We start from the raw sequence: 17,478 nt of genomic DNA, 5'->3' as shown, positions 1-17,478 counted from the left end.
GTCTCCTAATAGAAGGAAATTCTTCGTCATCCTCTTCATTCAGAATCTTTTTGATTTTGAAAATATTCAGCCGAAATATAAATCGTTTATTAGATTCAGATGAAACATTATATAAATTCTCTTACATTAAATATGTTCGCTACCGTCTGACGTATTGTGGATTTTAGAATATCAGGGTATAACTATTTGAATCAGCGGACCTGAATTCTAAATAGCACTTCCTGAAACCCTGTCTCTTTTTTCAATCACTTTCCGCATTTTTCGTAATAATGATTGATATTAGTTGTGGCAACGGCGTTATGACATTAACGACATTTCATGAGTGCCAACCTTACTCCGTTCTAGTTACAAAAACTTGAGAAAATTATTTCATGGCCAACCGGCTGCTAAAATGAATGTGAATGGAGTATAGGTTAGATGTGAAATGTCTCTGATCTACTTTATTCTTTTTCTTAGCTATCAAATAAACACAAAACATACGAACTCTTTCAAAAAAACTGTAAAAGACAACAAACAATAAAATCTACATACAATGAAAGATACAATCTTGAATCTATGATGAACTACAAAAATACAAAATGTATGAAATACAACATATATTATTTATTTATATTTCTCTTCCTTCTACCTATATCTCTACTACCTATCAAACAGCAAGATTAACAACGCATCTCTTCCGATCAATCTCTAGAATGTTGCAATAAATGCTACTCAGGTTCTTATAATAGCACTCTGTTCATTAATTGCCTCCCCACCTGCACCAACAATGTAGCACATCTCCAAAAATTTTCTTGTATTGAGATTCTTGTGAGAATCCAAAATTTTAATTTCATCAAATTTAACACGATGTCCCGTATCATATATATGTCTGGTTATAGTGCGCACTTTTCTGGGTATAATCTTGCGTCACTTTAATGTTGTGAAATCCTTTTACAGAGGTGTTGTTCAGTTTGGCCTATATAAAGTCCACAGCCTCGAAGGCATATATTGGTTTTCAGGTTTGATTATGTTAACTTCACTGATACCTCACCAATTTGGGAGAGAACAGATGATATTTTGTTTGAAAGTCCTTTTAAATAGGGAAAGGATCTAAATTTGATCCATACAGATTCAATTGTAAGACTTCTTTTATCTGACGTAGAGCTTCCCCAAGAAATGTTATGACCATTAATCTCCCATAATGATTCTTGGTAGTGGAATCTGGTCTATTACATCCTGCAATTCTTCAGAAAGATTATATTTATATTTAGGAGGAATGTATATGTTAGCAATATTCAATTTATGTGGTTATTTTGCGGAGACTGCTATGACTTCTAGGCTTGAATTCAGATTTATTTCCTCAACGTCAATATCTTTTAAGACATAGATTGCTACTCCTCCGGATGCTTTGCCAACATCAGTTCTATTTTTGTTGAAGCAGTTATAATTTTTGAGTTCCCCCTTTTTAAATTCTTTGAAATTTGTTTTTTGCAAGCATATAATTTTTGGTTTTAATTAATTTAAAAGTATTTTGAGCATTTCGAGGTGAATGTATTATCCGTTGATATTCCACTGCAGTATATGGCAGCCGTTTTATTATAAGAAGCCATTTTTATTGCGTGAGAGATGAGACGTGTCGCTTTCGGAATCAGAATAGAGGATAGAAGTTGTATTGCACTACAGAGTAACTAGTTGTTTGGTAAGCATATTTCTTATTGTAGTGCATCTGGTTTTCATTGACTTATCTTTTATATATATATATATATATATAAATGTAAGGGTGTATATAAGGGTTAGCATTTTAATGAGCTCTCCTACATTGTCTGTGAACGGTTTTGCCACGCTCAATATATCTGTTTTTTTGAGAATTGTTGAAAAAATTCAAGAGTTGGTGTTGGTAGTATGTTATTTATAATTTCCTTCACGGGTTTCAGCATATCGTCTAGATGAGGACCTTTCGTTGAACTTATGGGGACTTCTGCTTTTTGTTTTTTTGAAGGTTTTGGTTTAACAAAAATTTTTTCTGGTGATTCATTTTCTGGGGTGGGAGTAAGGGTTTCGGAAATTGGACAATTTGACGATATGCTCAGGGGTAAGGAGTTTTAAGTGACATTTTCTGAAATGTTCTTGTGTACTTGTCTATCATATTAAAAATATGATATCAAAACTTGAATGAATTATCGAGTTTCACTGATCGCGAATTCCATTGGTATACCTATAGTAGTATTATATTCATAATATGCACTCATCAATACTCAGGTAGCAGTTCATCTAATGAAATCTGCGATAATATTGAATTCCATTGGTGATATTAGGTTTGGATCTTTTGGAATTTTTGTTGTGAGTACCAAATATTTACTTAGTAAGCACCAGTTGTAACCTGGAATTCGGTATAAATCTCCAATATTCAGACAATTCACGGTTTGGTCAAAAAATCAATAAATAATCCTCTACCGACAAATTTAGATTCGGACTTAACACACCTTAACTCCGAGATCCTGATATATTTTCATTGAAACCTGGAACATCATTGTACTGATTTTCCAACAAAGCATATACAAACATCAATAAGTTATTTTACCGAATGAAATATGTTTATTTCTCATTTATACCAAATAAACGATTCGACTGACATAAGGTAGGAAAGTCTAGGCAACGTTCGAGTTGAAATAAACTAATGGCACACCGTCGCTTTAACGACAACTGTCAATTTTTCGCCGCATTTCTTACTACTTGATTAGCATTCTAGAGTAAGTATATATATATTATTATTTCTATGGGATACATTAGAAAGTACCAGTCTTATTAAAGGGGTTATCAATCTTCTTGCTGGGATGATCTGGTTGGAGGTTTCGATTGATGCATGGGTGGACATAAATGTGTCCACTGATTCAACGCTTGATAGATAAATACAAATTCTGTTATTCGATATTTTTGAAGCATATACCTGATGTTGCTTGGTCCAATCAGTTTTCCTACAGCTATGGTGGATTCAAATGTTGGAACGTTTTCAATAGCATTGAATACTATTGCTTGTTTTCTTGTTGGGAATTGAATTTGGCTAACTCCATCCTGAAACCGACCCTGTACGATTTTGGGTTTCCAACTACAGAAGAGTGATTTGCGAAATATAATCAAATAAGGTAACTTACAGTGATAATTTTTACTGTGTTTATATTCATAATTGATATTGAATGAATCAATTATGTCACTTGATGAAAGGATAAGATTGCTCTGCGGATGCATGTGTTCACCTCAGGGCACCATACGAACTCCCTTGTATGAATAAAGTGGTTCACCATTTTTAGCATGTATTCCGTGAATTTTTATATTTCATTGTTTCATATGTGTATGTATATATCACAGTTCATATGATTTGTATGCAAGTGTAATATTTAAGATTCATTTGTATATATTTTTCCTGTTTATATTTTGGAAAACTTTCTGACACTTTAACTTTAGGAGGAAAATAAACGAATTGAATATGAGTGATCGATGGAATAGTGAAGCCGTAGAGGCACCGAGCGGAACGGCCAGTTACGTTTATTGTTCAACGAGGAAAACTACGTTGGGGGGATTAATTATCTTCAGTACAACCCCTCGTCAGTCTCGGACCCAATAGAAACATCACGAAGTATTCCATTTCACATATTCACAATAACGAAAAAAAAATAAAAATGCAAATAATGTTTTCATTTATTTATACTTTTTGTACACGAACATAATCAACATTTTTTAATACTTTAAAATAAAAATAAAAAAATTGAGGACTTTGGGGTCCCCTCAAGATAAATCCATCTGCTCGTTGATTTCATTCTGAGCAGTAAGTGTGTACAACAGCTTCATTTCCTCGTAAAGTTCCATATCCTGTAATGAAAATTTCTTCAAATAGATATGAGCTGGGTAGTTAATAATTTATTTTGACGTTATAATAATAAGTTTGTATTTTCTCAAGTATTATTTTATTTTGATAACTATTGGGAGGGTCCTTGTTGGTCTAGGTTAAAGAGACTCAATTTAACAAAATGCCGACATTTCGATTTATTTAAAATCGCCTTCAGGGCTCTACAATAGATGGTACAACATTAAGACGCTATTTAAAGAAGGTGGCATTACAAATCAACAAGAAAAATATCAGAACAATTTGGAAGGAAACACATATAAAAAGTTTTGTATACGAACAATCCACTAAAGCAAGCAAACTTTAATGAAGGGCAAGGGAAAAAAAAAAGATCGAACAAATTAACAACTTGGTTACATATATATAATTTTAAAAAGATTATTTATTATTGACCCTTCAATGAAATTAATTGAAGCTATTCACATTGTCAGTTGGTCTCTATTGTCATCTTTAGTAATAAATAATTGAAGGATGATATGATAACAGGCGTACTACGGAATTTAAATCGAATTAATCAGAAATGAAAATGAAATATATTCAACGTATCATCCATATATTATACAGGCTGGGCTTTTCAAAACGAAACAGACGAGATAACGGGCGGAATAAATTTATTTCGAAAAAATGCTCGGACACGTCGATTTTTGTTTCGAGGGGGACAACTTTTGAGGTTAAATTCACAACTATATCGCTTCATCCCTTAGTGTTAGAACGCCAACCCCTAAATTTTGAATAGGAAATATAGGGTGAGTGATGCCTCATTTGGAAGGCCTTTTTATCCTGAATTCAGCGTATTAATTTTTTTCTCATTTAATGCCATTCGTTTTCGAGATATTCAATTTTCAATTTCGTACAGTACCAGTCATTCCGCTAACCATGCTATGTGAAATCATCAAATATTTGACTTATTCATTCTGTGGTTACGATGGTAACCGTTAATTGTCAACATTAGACAACGATATAATTAATATTGGTAATTAATTTCTTCAACAATTAAGGTGGTTGTCTCGTCTGATTCGTTTTAGAAAGCCCACCCTGTATATTACATATCATCCTTCAATTATTTATTACTAAAGATGACAATATAGACCAACTGACAATGTGAGTAGCTTCAATTAATTTCATTGAAGGGTCAATAAATACTCTTTTTATATTTATATATATGTAACCAAGTTGTTAATTTGTTCGATCTTTTTTTTCCCTAGCCCTTCATTAATGTTTGCTTGCTTTAGTGGATTGTTCGTATATAGAACTTTTTATATGTGTTTCCTTCCAAATTATTCTGATATTTTTCTTGTTGATTTGTAATGCCACCTTCTTTGAATAGCGTCTCAATGTTGTACCATCTATTGTAGAGCCCTGAAGACGATTTTGAATAAATCGAAACGTCGGCGTTTTGTAAAATTGAGTCTCTTTAACCCAGACCAACAAGGAACCCCTCAATAGTTATCAAATTAAAATAAGGGCTTTAAAAATACATCAAAATTATTATATTTCTCAGATATTCCGGTAAAACGTTTCTGGCAAAACAAGAGTGGCTATACTCAGTACCACTAAAACAACCGTTTCTGAATTTAGTACTCAATAATACTGTGACCAGAAACCGCTACTTCGAGGTTTATACATAACTGACCACACCCATTAGAATATTGCTTAAAACTGACGTTGAACACCTTGTAACTCGCTTATGCTTCTAAAACGTCAGGAGGCAAAAATTATTTTTCCGGTGTCATCTGTTTGTTCAGTTTATGATGAAACACCCTTTAAATGGAAGGATCGATGCCAAAAGAAAGATTTCATAGCTTTTTACCTAAGTACGGTCATGCTGTCGAAGCCACAGCAAAAGCGTTACTCAAATTTTTACGTGACCGTCAAATAGACATGCTGGATTGCCGCGGCCATTCATATGACAATGCTGCTAACATGGGTGGCAAATACACAGGGATGCAGGTTCTTATTTCGGAGAAAAATGATTTATCGGCGTTTGTAACAATGTTGTGGCCATACTGTCAATTTTGTTTGAAAAGCAGCTGCTAACTCTTGTCTATTGGTGGTACAATTCTTTTATTTCGTTCAGAACTTATACATAGTGAGTTTTGAATCTGGAACGCCTTAATTACTCGGAACGGATCACACGATTTTTATAGATTGTGGTGTGCAAGGATCTTGTGGTATGGCAGGTATCATGGTGGTATTTATATTGCTGTCAGATTTTTCCGTAATAAAGACGAACTTTGTTATTTCAATAAAATAATGGAGGAGTTCCCTACATGTTGGCCAACCTAGAAAAAGGTCTAAAAGGTCTACCAACGGGGAATGATTGCTTCCTAACGAAACCTACTTCATTCTTTCCGCAATGATCAAATATATTTATGAAATTCTAGCGAGCTTTCTAGAGTTTACTGTTAAAGAGAAAAAATGATTTTCATAACCTCGATTGCTGATTGGTTGAAATTTATGTTGGTGTTACTACTTCTTGTGACAATTGACATGTTTCGTTGGCAAATGTCAAGACGGAAAAAGTAATCTGTTAGGTTATGTGCAAAGTTTTGGTTATATCATAGACATAATAATATTATTAAGTCTATGGTTCAAGCGAAGATTATGCACATAACCAAAACTTTGCACATAACATAACCATAAATGGCGTAAATAGTCACAGATTACTCTTTTACTTCTTTCTTCTTTATCAGTAAAAATGACATTTGCCACCGAAATATGTCAATTGTCACAAGAAGTATTGATACCAACATAAATTTCAACCAATCAGCAATCGAGGCTATGAAAATCTTTTTTTCTTTTCAACAGTAAACTCTAGAAAGCTCGGTAGAATTTCATAAATATATTTGATCATTGCGGAAAGAATGAAGTAGGTTTCGTTAGAAAGCAATCATTCCTTGTTGGTAGACCTTTTTCTAGGTTGGCCAACATGTAGGGAACTCCTCCATTCTATATTTGTGTCTTAAATACAGAATATTTTTCATGTGATATTCCCTATACCTTAATGCCACAATTTCAGAGTTAAGGCAACATTTACATTTCATTCTGCGAAGCTAAAATAATACATTTAGATGGCTATGATTGTATAATCTCGTTTAATATGAATAATCTTTGAATTTTTTTAAATGCAAGGGGTATTTCCACATTTGAGTAAGTAGAAAAATATTCAGTATTTCAGAATTCAACAGACAAATAATATACAGGGTGACCCATTTGGATAGCATACAATTATACAGGAAAAAGGAAAGATCTGTCAATAGTGTAAATAGCTTCATATTAGCGGCTATATCACAAGATACCATTTTTGTTAACTTCATTGTTTTATTTTATGGTTGTTATTGTTGTTCAATTTTTTTTTTCAAATGGGCTGTACCGTTCAATGTACTGAGCAATACTCATGTTCATAAATGAATAATAAATAATAATAATAATAAGATTCTTGCACACAAAGATCTATCCGTTTCCGAGATAATTGACGCGTTCCATACTTAAAACTCGCTCTGTATACGTTTTCAACAGCAAGTACGGAACGATATCTAATTCTCTCTAATAAATGCACATGTGCATTCGCTTCGCAACAAACTGAACCTTCATTCGAAAAAATATCTTGAGATCATAGAATAATGGAATATTGAGAATAATTTTACCTTCTCTGCAACTGATGGTTTAATTTTAGAAATTGCTTTCTCAAAGTCTTGGCTGGTCAATACGGCATCACAATTTTCCAGGTCATTACTTTCAAAAGCTCTTTTGAAACGTATACGGGATGCTTCTTGCACTAAACCAGACAAATCCGCGCCAGTGTATCCAGAGAGCTTTTCCGATTTTCCAATACTCTCTAAATCAACGTCCGAACCTAAAAGAGGCCCATTCCTTGTGATAGTCTTAAGGATTTCAACTCTATCTGTAGGGGATGGCAAACCCACATAAAGTATTTTATCAAAACGTCCTGGTCTTAATACCGCAGGATCAATTACATCTGGCCTGTTGGTTGCCGCTAATAAAAATACTCCTTTTCTATCTTCCACACCATCCATCTCGGTCAAAAGCTGGTTCACAATCCTCGACGATACATCATTCTGTGAAAATAAACATATCCAGTATTCTATTGAAAAGTTACATATAGCCTAAATTAGTCGAAATACCCCAACCAAAATCAGGTCGTTACTTTTGATAGCTGAAAAGTTTTTCGAATAATCATCTGCATATCCCACGTCTACGCCCTTGTCCGAAAAGACTGGTCAGTAGAAGGTCATCAAGACTTACAGGTTGTGGTTTAAGCTTATAAAAATGATCCATGTGTAATTTTAAGTACGGAATGATAACTTTATAATGTCAGGAACACGAAAAGTAGTCACAAATCAAACCGTGTCGAAAGAGATTAACAGAGGTGCCGCACTCTTATCTTAAATATGCCAGCCAATATGTACTCCGCATCAGAACTTTTTTCACATGTTCTTCATGCAATAAATCACTTAAATTGTCAGTAAACTTTTTTACAAACGTCACCGTCACATTTTTCGGGAATCTTTTTTATATATCAATAACCATTATTAATTTTCACATTTCCGGATGTCATGTCAAGAGAAAAGAAACAAAATATTGAAAACTTATTTCATTTTCATATTTTAATTGTTAGTGAAAAACTGTAAACGATTTGTGGTAGTATAATACTTTTCGATATTTTTTGTGCTGAATTGTTCTACGTTCGCTCTGCTTTGTGCCGTTGAGAAAATCATTTGTTGTCTACGGTTCTTTAGATACTATGCCTAAAATGGGCCAGCGCAGCCCTTTAAAAGTTTTTTCTGAAAATCGTCACGATTGTAGCACAAAAAAAACAAAATTGCTCGGCTCAATTCTTTTCTTGTTTTTATATTTTCTAATGACATAACTCAGTAGTAGCAGAGCCTATTTTAGCTGTTGAAAGCAACTTCTTCGTAAAGTAAAAGAATCCCTCATTCTAAGAATTTCTTTTTGCGGAAGTGGAACATGAGAAGGTACGCTGATACTGTTTCTTGTAGTTGGGGAGCAAAAGAGGGATTTACCCGAGCGTGTCAGATTAATATAAGGGGGGCCTATAGAGTATCTCTACTAAAAATTAGAACTGTATATAGTCTAGGACAACCTGTCAGAATAGTAAAAAAGAAAAACGATCATTGTACATACTCGTGCGTGTCAGATTAAGATATATGTGGTTATTACATGTTGAAAAGTATATATTCTCTTAATCTAACAATTTAAGCGTGACAAAAATGTTTGGGAGGGCGCCAAACTTGCAAAAAAAAAACGTTACGTGTACATTCTCGAGCGAGGTGGCTTTTTTTTTAATTTGAAGCTAATGATTCAATAATATAATCTGACAGTTTCAGCAAGCCGAAACGATAAAAATTGTCCTTAAAGATAACAAAAATCATTTTTTTCGAATTTTCTCCTCTTCTGGGCTTCAAATTGTTTTCACATTCATTATAAAAGTTGTAGAGCATAATATTTTCTACTAATTTTGTCCGAAGCAATTTTTTCTACGTTTGAACGTTTTTGAGATATATGGTGATGAAGGTTCATTAGACTACATTGACCTTGGCCTTTCGCAAGTGTGGCTAAGCTCCTCGCCCTCATCACCCTTTAGCTGGAAAACGGCTAAGAGTATCTAAAATTGCTTCAGACAAAAGTTGTATAGAATTTTATTATCTACAACTTTCATAAAGAATACAAAAACAATTAGAGGTACAGAAAGGGAGATATTCTAAAAAAATGCATTGTTATCATCTTCAAAGTGTCAGATTAAGAAAACCCCCCTTGATTAGTGTCAGATTAATGGGTCAAAACGTCTGCAACACCGAGATTAACCATCTGTATGAAAATCTGACACGCACGAGTATGTACAAGTAACGATTTTTTTTTGCATTTTCAAAGGATCGCCGTGACCTCGCGTCACCTCCGAATTGTCAGTCCCTCGAAAAGTAGCTTTCTTTGGGTCCAATTAACATATCCTCTAAAAATCTGACATGCTCGAATTTTTTTTTTTTACCATTTTCAACTCTTCCGTACGGCAAGCTCCACCGCGCAAACTGTCAGGTAAGCATGAATTTATTATCAAAGACACGTAGGGCACATACAGTTTTTTAATCTGACACGGTCGAGTATGTACAACTGACGATTTTTTTTACATCTTTGAGAACCTGCATACACTTTCTCCACCTTTTTTTCATTCTACCATCTAATCTTCAAAATCCACTAGGTCTCCACGACGCTAGAGTAAATCCCGATTTAGAATCATCTGCTCCCCAACTATTGTATTTCTTATGAAGAAATATTATAAAGGGTGTCTGACAAAGGGCTCCAAAGCGAACCTCGAAAAAACTATGATACCCTATTTTTTTCAAATGGCAACCCTATAATTTTGTAATTCCATGCTCGTCAAAAACTAGTTAGGGTGTCCCAAACGTTTTATGCCTTCAAAGTCAGTAGTTTTGCCTTTATTGAAGAAAATTCGAATTTCACGCCTATAAAGACAGGTTTCGCACAGTCAGATTCATTAGTATGCTTGTATTTTTTGAAGTAGGCTATATTAGGAACTGTCATTCTCACTTTTTTTACTGATCAAGCACTATGCAAAACGTTTGCCGCAAATAAAGAACATACTTTTGATATATCATTCTAGTGTAATTATTATTGCATGATTTGCATATTGCTTCATCAGTAAAAAAAAGTGAGAATGACAGTTCCTACTTCAAAAAATACTAGCATACAAAGGAATCTGTTACGAACGTTGGTGTGACTTCCGATGAAACCGAAATCTCAAAGATTCTACAAGAAATCATCTCTTAATTTGGTAGGCATCGTTGGTTGAGTAATGCGATACTGATTAGTTTGAATAAAAGCGAAACCGGTCTATCGCTATCCTCCCTCTATGTCGGTACGCTCTCCCTGATATACTCGGAATGTAGATTTCTGCCAGCCCGATTGTTTCCGTTGATATTTATATCTGAATTAATTCTTATGAGATGCAGAGCCTCCGAGTACTAACCTGTGAACTAGATGATCTCTTTGGGCACAACGCATCTATTTCGTCGAAGAATACTACACATGGAGCGGAATTTTTTGCCCGTGCGAAACACATCCTAACGGCCTTTTCACTTTCGCCGACATACTGGAAAAAATGGTAATATTAATTTCAAACTATTGATTTTTTCATCAATTACTCACCATATTCAATAATTCTGGACCCTTGACTGAAATAAAGTTGATTCGAGCCTCATTGGCGAGAGCTTTAGCCAACAAGGTTTTTCCACATCCTGGGGGACCACAAAGCAATACACCAGCTGGTATGCTCAGTTTGAGTTTTTCATATAGCTTCTTGTACTTCGTAGCTCCCTTGAAATGAACAATTAATTATTATAGGGTATTATAGGGTCATTATAGGTAGTTATACACATTTTGCTACATATCCCCATACTTTTGGTATTTACCATTCGGTAAATACACTGCGCAAAAAAAATAACGCACATTCTGAAAATCTCAATTTTAATGAAAGTTAACTCTACATTGACTTTATAACTTATTTTGCATGTTCTCTCGGGAAGGTTTTGAACGAAACAAGACACATTAAATGGAAGAAAAATTCAGGATTTCACCGAATCTTATGTGAAAGAAGAGAAATGAACAATTTTCAAAATACTGAAATGCTGATAAGTGATTTAATACTTGGTATTTCCACCCCTTGCGTTAATTACAGCTCGGCAACGACGGTTCATACTCAAAATGAGTGATCTTAAAATGTTCTGATCTAATCCTTCCCAGATTTCTCCGAGTTGGATTCCTAAGTCATTAAGAGTAGCTGGATGATTTTCTGAACTTCTCAGCCTTCTATTGAAGTTGTTCCAAACCTGCTCAATCGGATTGAGATCTGGACTTCTTGCTGGCCATTCCATTCGAGAGACTTCAACCTCTTCAAGATACTCCTGAACGATTTCTTATTGTCCGAGTGCTAATTTGCACCTCATGAGTTTGCTCAAGCTGAAGTTGAAGGAGGCGATTGGTTGCAAACCGTTGTCTCAACGAAGAAACTCTCAACGTTCTTGAATGGCAGTTGTTACCCGTGGTCTATCCTGTCCTCGTCTTCGGACATTGATACCTGTCTCCCTGAATCGCTGCAACATTCTTGACACACTTATATGGGAAACTCCAAACCTTTCTGCAATTCTTGTGTATGTCCACCCTTCTTCTCGCAAAACGACCGCTTGGGCACATTCCTCTTGGGTCAAATTGCGTGTTTCGCGTTGCATAGCGATCGAGTGTAGAAAATCAAACGAAAGAAAAACTATTGATCACTAGAATTGATCGAGAACAACTGATTTTAGAATGGAGCCAATACATTCAAAATCTGATAATATCATCTTTTTTTATTCCTGCTGGAAAAAAAATCTGTATTGATGAAAACCGTTGAAAGTGGATAACATATGCATGCATAATTCTGATAAAAATAATCATCATTGAGAACACCTTCAGTTGTAGAATAAATTTGAGATTTCCATAATGTCCCTTAATTTTTTTGCGCAGTGTACATATGTAAATATATTTATTCTGTTGAGGGGGCCTCAAATAGAAGTATCTGGAAATCTGAATGTTAATGATTCTTTAAATAATCGGGTCGTACCAACGTAATACTTTCGACCCTGTAGCCAGATCCACGGATAACAGAATCAAGTTTCTGTTGTCTGTCACCAAATTGAAAATGACCAAAAAGGCCCGAAAAATTCGAATTTCACGAAACACGAATGTGAAAAAATCCACGAGCAAAGAATAAACTCCCGCCTGACGTTTCTTCCAAATACAACCTGTATGTAAGATGTCTAAAAACATGGTGTACGCACCTTAGAACATAAATACATGGAATGGACATTGACTTGATATGAATGTATTTGTTGTGGTACAAACATTCGATGCTTCTCTGTCTAGCGCGACACTAAGGCAGTGGCGTAAAATAAATAAATTGATATAGCTTCTACCTGTTTGTAAGGAAAATTGACGTGACAATGATGTCAGATTGAATGCTCTCAATTGTGATTGGCGACACTAAGCAACTATCTCACTCCAGTCTTTGGACAAAAATGTTTATTTTCCATTCCTTTTATCTATGTTCCAAGGTACGCATTCGTCATTTTTGAATGCAATGACATTTGACCAAACCGAGAATAAGATATTTGCTTCGTGGAGGCACCACCATGTCATTTGCTTCATTCTATGCTTGTTCTACCCAAGAAAGTCCAATGATACTCTCTCATTTTGTACTGCGTTGATATCGATCACATATGAGAGTAATCTGTGATCTAGATCGATCAACGAGATCAAAAAATGAACTGCTCCATTTTCTCAGCTGTTGACAAATTGTATTTACGAGGAGGGCAATACAATATGATTTCAATAAAACACAGTTGAAGGATACAGGGAAAAAACCATTGATGTCAATTTTTGTCCGAAAATAAGTTTCACACAATTCAATTCAGAATGAAAAGTAGTATATTATGGTATATTAAAACGGGCATGAAACTAGCTCAGTCATACGTTAAATCGCTTCCGAAGAATTATCGTGCAGGGAAAGAATTAACGATGTCGATCAATATACGACAGAAAAATCTCATCACAAAAAAAGTCATTTCATGTAATGCACTCAGTTCATGTATAATAATATTAATAATAATGAAGAATGATAACGCCTAAACGGCAATGAATAAAATAATAAGGATAAATTCAGATGCATACCACCCGACGATATGAATATCGACAAGTGTTACGATCTGAATTGAGCTAGCCAATTTGCCATCGTCAATTGACGATGGCATAAGGTATCTCCTGGCCCACTAGTAACCCTACTATGACATTATATCTACTTACCAATAAAGTTACAACCAGTTCAGATCTAATGTCCTTCAGAGAACCTACATCGTCCCAACAAATATTTGGGACACTGGCTAGACCTTCTCTAATGCATGAAGGTTGAATCTCCTTCGCAGCTTCAAGAAAATCGGCCGTTGTAATAAACAAATATTTTTTCAAATTATCAGGAATATCATTATTTTTGAGGGCTGTTTCAATTTCTATAAAATCTCCCAGAGTCCAATTTGTACTCGACTCGTTTTCAGATGGTTCGGTGACCATACAATTTTCTTTTTCAATTTCTACAGTAGTAATAGTTGGCTCTGAATCTGAAATAGAACATTATTTTCGAAATAGGAAAAATTCATCATAATGAAATGTTAAGGAAGTGAAGTTGGGAGAACTCATAACAATCAAATGAAAAAATCAAGGCTCCAATCCAACAAAATAGTGCAGATACATTCGGATAATTGGAAGACAAATACAGTAAGAGATTTTGACAACTGAACAGGGGAGGGGGTGAAACTCTCTCAGTAATGACGTGAACCGAGTGAACTGAAACGTCAGCAAATCAATATGAAAAAATGTTAAGTTTCCTACGCTGATAATTCTGCGCATAAACTAGAGTAACTTTGTAGCATAGACTAATAGAGTAAGATCCCAGAGCGACCAGACATAACTTATCTTCACACAGATGAAACTTTAGGATCTCAGTAGAGTCTCATGTGCTTTGAATACCTGCGAACTTGTGGAGCTTGCCTAGTGACACCTGGGCAGATACCAGGTGGCAAAGGTAACTAAAAATAAGTGTTACTAATTTATTTCCACATCTGTGATTTTAATATTTGTTCTAAAGAATATTATTCTGAAGTTATTTTAAAAGTGACAGACACTTTCCATGGGCCAAAACTCTTGCCAGACGCTTTGAAGCTGCACAAAAAATAAATGAACTTTACTTATTTTCACATGTCTGATATTGAAATATGTCATTGAAGTTACTATAAAAAAGTTATATTTCATCATTCAGACAAATAGTAGTGACCAAAATTCTCATAAACATGAAAATCATTCGTTTCTGAGTGAATGTGACTGTGGTAACTCGGTTCCCTGTCACAATCTGTTAAGAGTCCCTTTACTGTATACTATAAATTGCTCGCACATGGCACATACACTTACCTAAGAGTATCAACTCTTGCACATACACAGCACACATACACACAATAAACTAACTGACTGCATTCATAGTTCATAATTAATTCAGATACAATGGGGTAGACAGGCATGCCTATTATTAAAAGAACAATTCAGGTTTTGCAGCAATCGATTGCAGTACAGTACAGTTTCGATTATCCAAAATGATGTGGACCCAAGTGATTTCGAATAATCGAAATTTTGGTTAATCCAATTTTTTTTTACAAAATAGGAGTTTAGGATGCCTCTATCATAAGATCGAGACGGAAATAAGAAATAAATAAAGTTAATTCATTGTTGGTGCAGCTTCAAAGCATCTGGCAAGAGTTATGGCCCATGGAAAGTGTCTGTCACTTATAATATAACTTCAGAATAATATTCTTTAAAACATATATAAAAATCAGCCATGCGAAAATAGGTATTTTTAGTTTCCTTTGCCACCTGGTATCTGCCCAGGTGTCACTAGGCAAGCTCCACAAGTTGGCAGGTATTCAAAGCAGATGAGACTCTACACTCTACTGAGATCCTAAAGTTTCATCAGTGTGTGTTAAAAATTGAGCGAAGCCCCCCTCCGACCTCTCTCCAGTCGACGCTCCTGACCAGCTCCGGTGGCCACGTATGGTATCACGATTCTGCGGTGCGCTGGTTGAACGACGCAGCGGCCCCACTCTCAGTGTGAAAAACCACACATTTTACACATTTTTCTTAAGATTCTCTTTGTTAGCACCGTTGTAGTAACTTCTCTCTGCTATCATCTTGATTTGTAACACCTCATTTTTAAGTTCACCTCTTCTAGTTCTCAATTTTCAAGTCTTCTCGCACAATCCTGGTGCTAAATTGTTCTTCTCATAAGGTAAAGTACTCTCAGACTGCTCAAAATTATGAATTACACCATTTTCATGATAATTTCATTGTAATTAAATTAGTCCACGTGCAAGAGATTTCAGAATCTAGAAATAGATTCCTAATCCTTGCTAGCACTGCTCAACTGAAACGTCCACTCAAGACAAATCGAACCATTGTCGTCTCAGAACTATATATTTTATTATATTTCATAATTTATATAGATTTTCAGACTTCTCTAGATCTTCTCACATGAAAATGGGTATGTAGCACCAGGATTGAAACTTCTCAATAAAAATGATTACTGATTCATTGTCTGCTCATAATATTCCTTATTATTAGAATAAGTTTAATCATTTTTAAGACAACTCTTATGATCACCTCGATGTACATATGACTATTTACTGTTGTTGAGTTTCAGATGAATGAATCCTCATATTCTCCAGGGTGGACCCTGGATGTAGCTGTTTTCTTCAGAACAGGATGTGAACACCTCAACTTTAGTTAAGCGATCAATGATATTACTCGATACACCTCGACCTAGGCTCTACCCTGGAAAGTCTGCTCGAATACTCATGTCTACTCATTTGGTATGGTCTACTCTTTATAATATGTACTCTCATTGGTTCTTTTCTATATTCATTCATCGGACTCAACATACATGTTAGTTTTCTCAGCCTTCAGCACATCTCAAAATCAACGATTAGAGATTTATTCAACTCGGTACTCTCATGACTTCTCTTAATTTATCAATTGTTTCTTCTGTTTTTCTGATGAACGTTCTAATCGTGCTTACTTGTAAGCAGTTCGTCTCTGTAAATGTTGAATTCATTGATAAATTTTTGCACTCTTCAAGATCATCTCAATGTATATGAATTATACTATGTTCTTCTCAGATTAATTATGATTGTCCTTTTCATTTAATTAATTGTTATTGAGCTTCTCACTTAATTAGAATTTATTGCCCTTTTCATATTATTTTTAATATTCTAGTGCTTCTCAAATTCATTTAATTGTGCTTCTCATTAAACTTGTGCGACTCTTGTTCTGCTCATACTTACATTAACATTATTGATCAACTCAAATTTAATGTATCGATTTCTCGTTGATGATCAGACTTAGACATTGTAGTTTCACCTCTGGCCTATTTCTCTGTACTCTCGCGTCTTCTCTTTAAAATTCAGTATTCTAACCCTCGCGTTTTCTGATGGAATAAAGGAGGCTCTCGCAATCAATTTTCAATTGATTGCTCTATCACTGTGTAACCGTTGTGCTGATATTGAATTTATTGAACTCCTCAACGTCTAAGTCTGACATCAAGTGACTTCTCATTTGAACTGCTCTGGACCATCTCTTGTTTTTAGTTGGATATTGTCTCTCTGAGTTTATAGATGTGGTTAATATTAGTTGCTTTTACTGTATTAGCTTCATGCAGGTGACATATTCATTTTATGATTGGGAACGATACTCAATAAATGTTTTTATACCATCTCCAACTCAATTATCTTTTAATACAGTCCACTACTCTTTAATTACAAAATCATAACACCCTCGATTTTGAACAGTGTGGAAATAAGTTATGTCTGGTCGCTCTGGGATCTTGGACTATAAGTTAATCTTTGATTCTGGGCTTGTGCGTGAAATTGATATGTCAAATGATCAACATTGGATTTCAAATTTGTTTGACC

General features: G+C 34.8%; 1 protein-coding gene across 1 annotated transcript in view; it reads right to left on the bottom strand.

The window, feature by feature from the left end:
* Positions 1-3,657: 3,657 nt before the first annotated feature.
* The window catches only part of LOC123307317 (uncharacterized AAA domain-containing protein C16E9.10c-like), a 29,687-nt gene continuing 15,866 nt past the window's right edge, over positions 3,658-17,478 (bottom strand). Inside the window, exons 6-10 of the mRNA XM_044889573.1 lie at positions 13,775-14,085; positions 11,087-11,254; positions 10,908-11,030; positions 7,528-7,959; positions 3,658-3,846 (exon numbers count right to left, since the gene is read on the bottom strand). Of these exons, the coding sequence (XP_044745508.1) occupies positions 3,763-3,846; positions 7,528-7,959; positions 10,908-11,030; positions 11,087-11,254; positions 13,775-14,085 (1,118 nt within the window). The 3' untranslated portion in view covers positions 3,658-3,762. The remainder of the gene's footprint in view (positions 3,847-7,527; positions 7,960-10,907; positions 11,031-11,086; positions 11,255-13,774; positions 14,086-17,478) is intronic.

This window comes from Coccinella septempunctata, chromosome 2, assembly GCF_907165205.1.
Source record: "Coccinella septempunctata chromosome 2, icCocSept1.1, whole genome shotgun sequence".
Classification (NCBI taxonomy): Eukaryota; Metazoa; Arthropoda; class Insecta; order Coleoptera; family Coccinellidae; genus Coccinella; species Coccinella septempunctata.
Note: the sequence above shows the minus strand (reverse complement) of the source record. Positions and strands in the feature narration are given on the sequence as shown.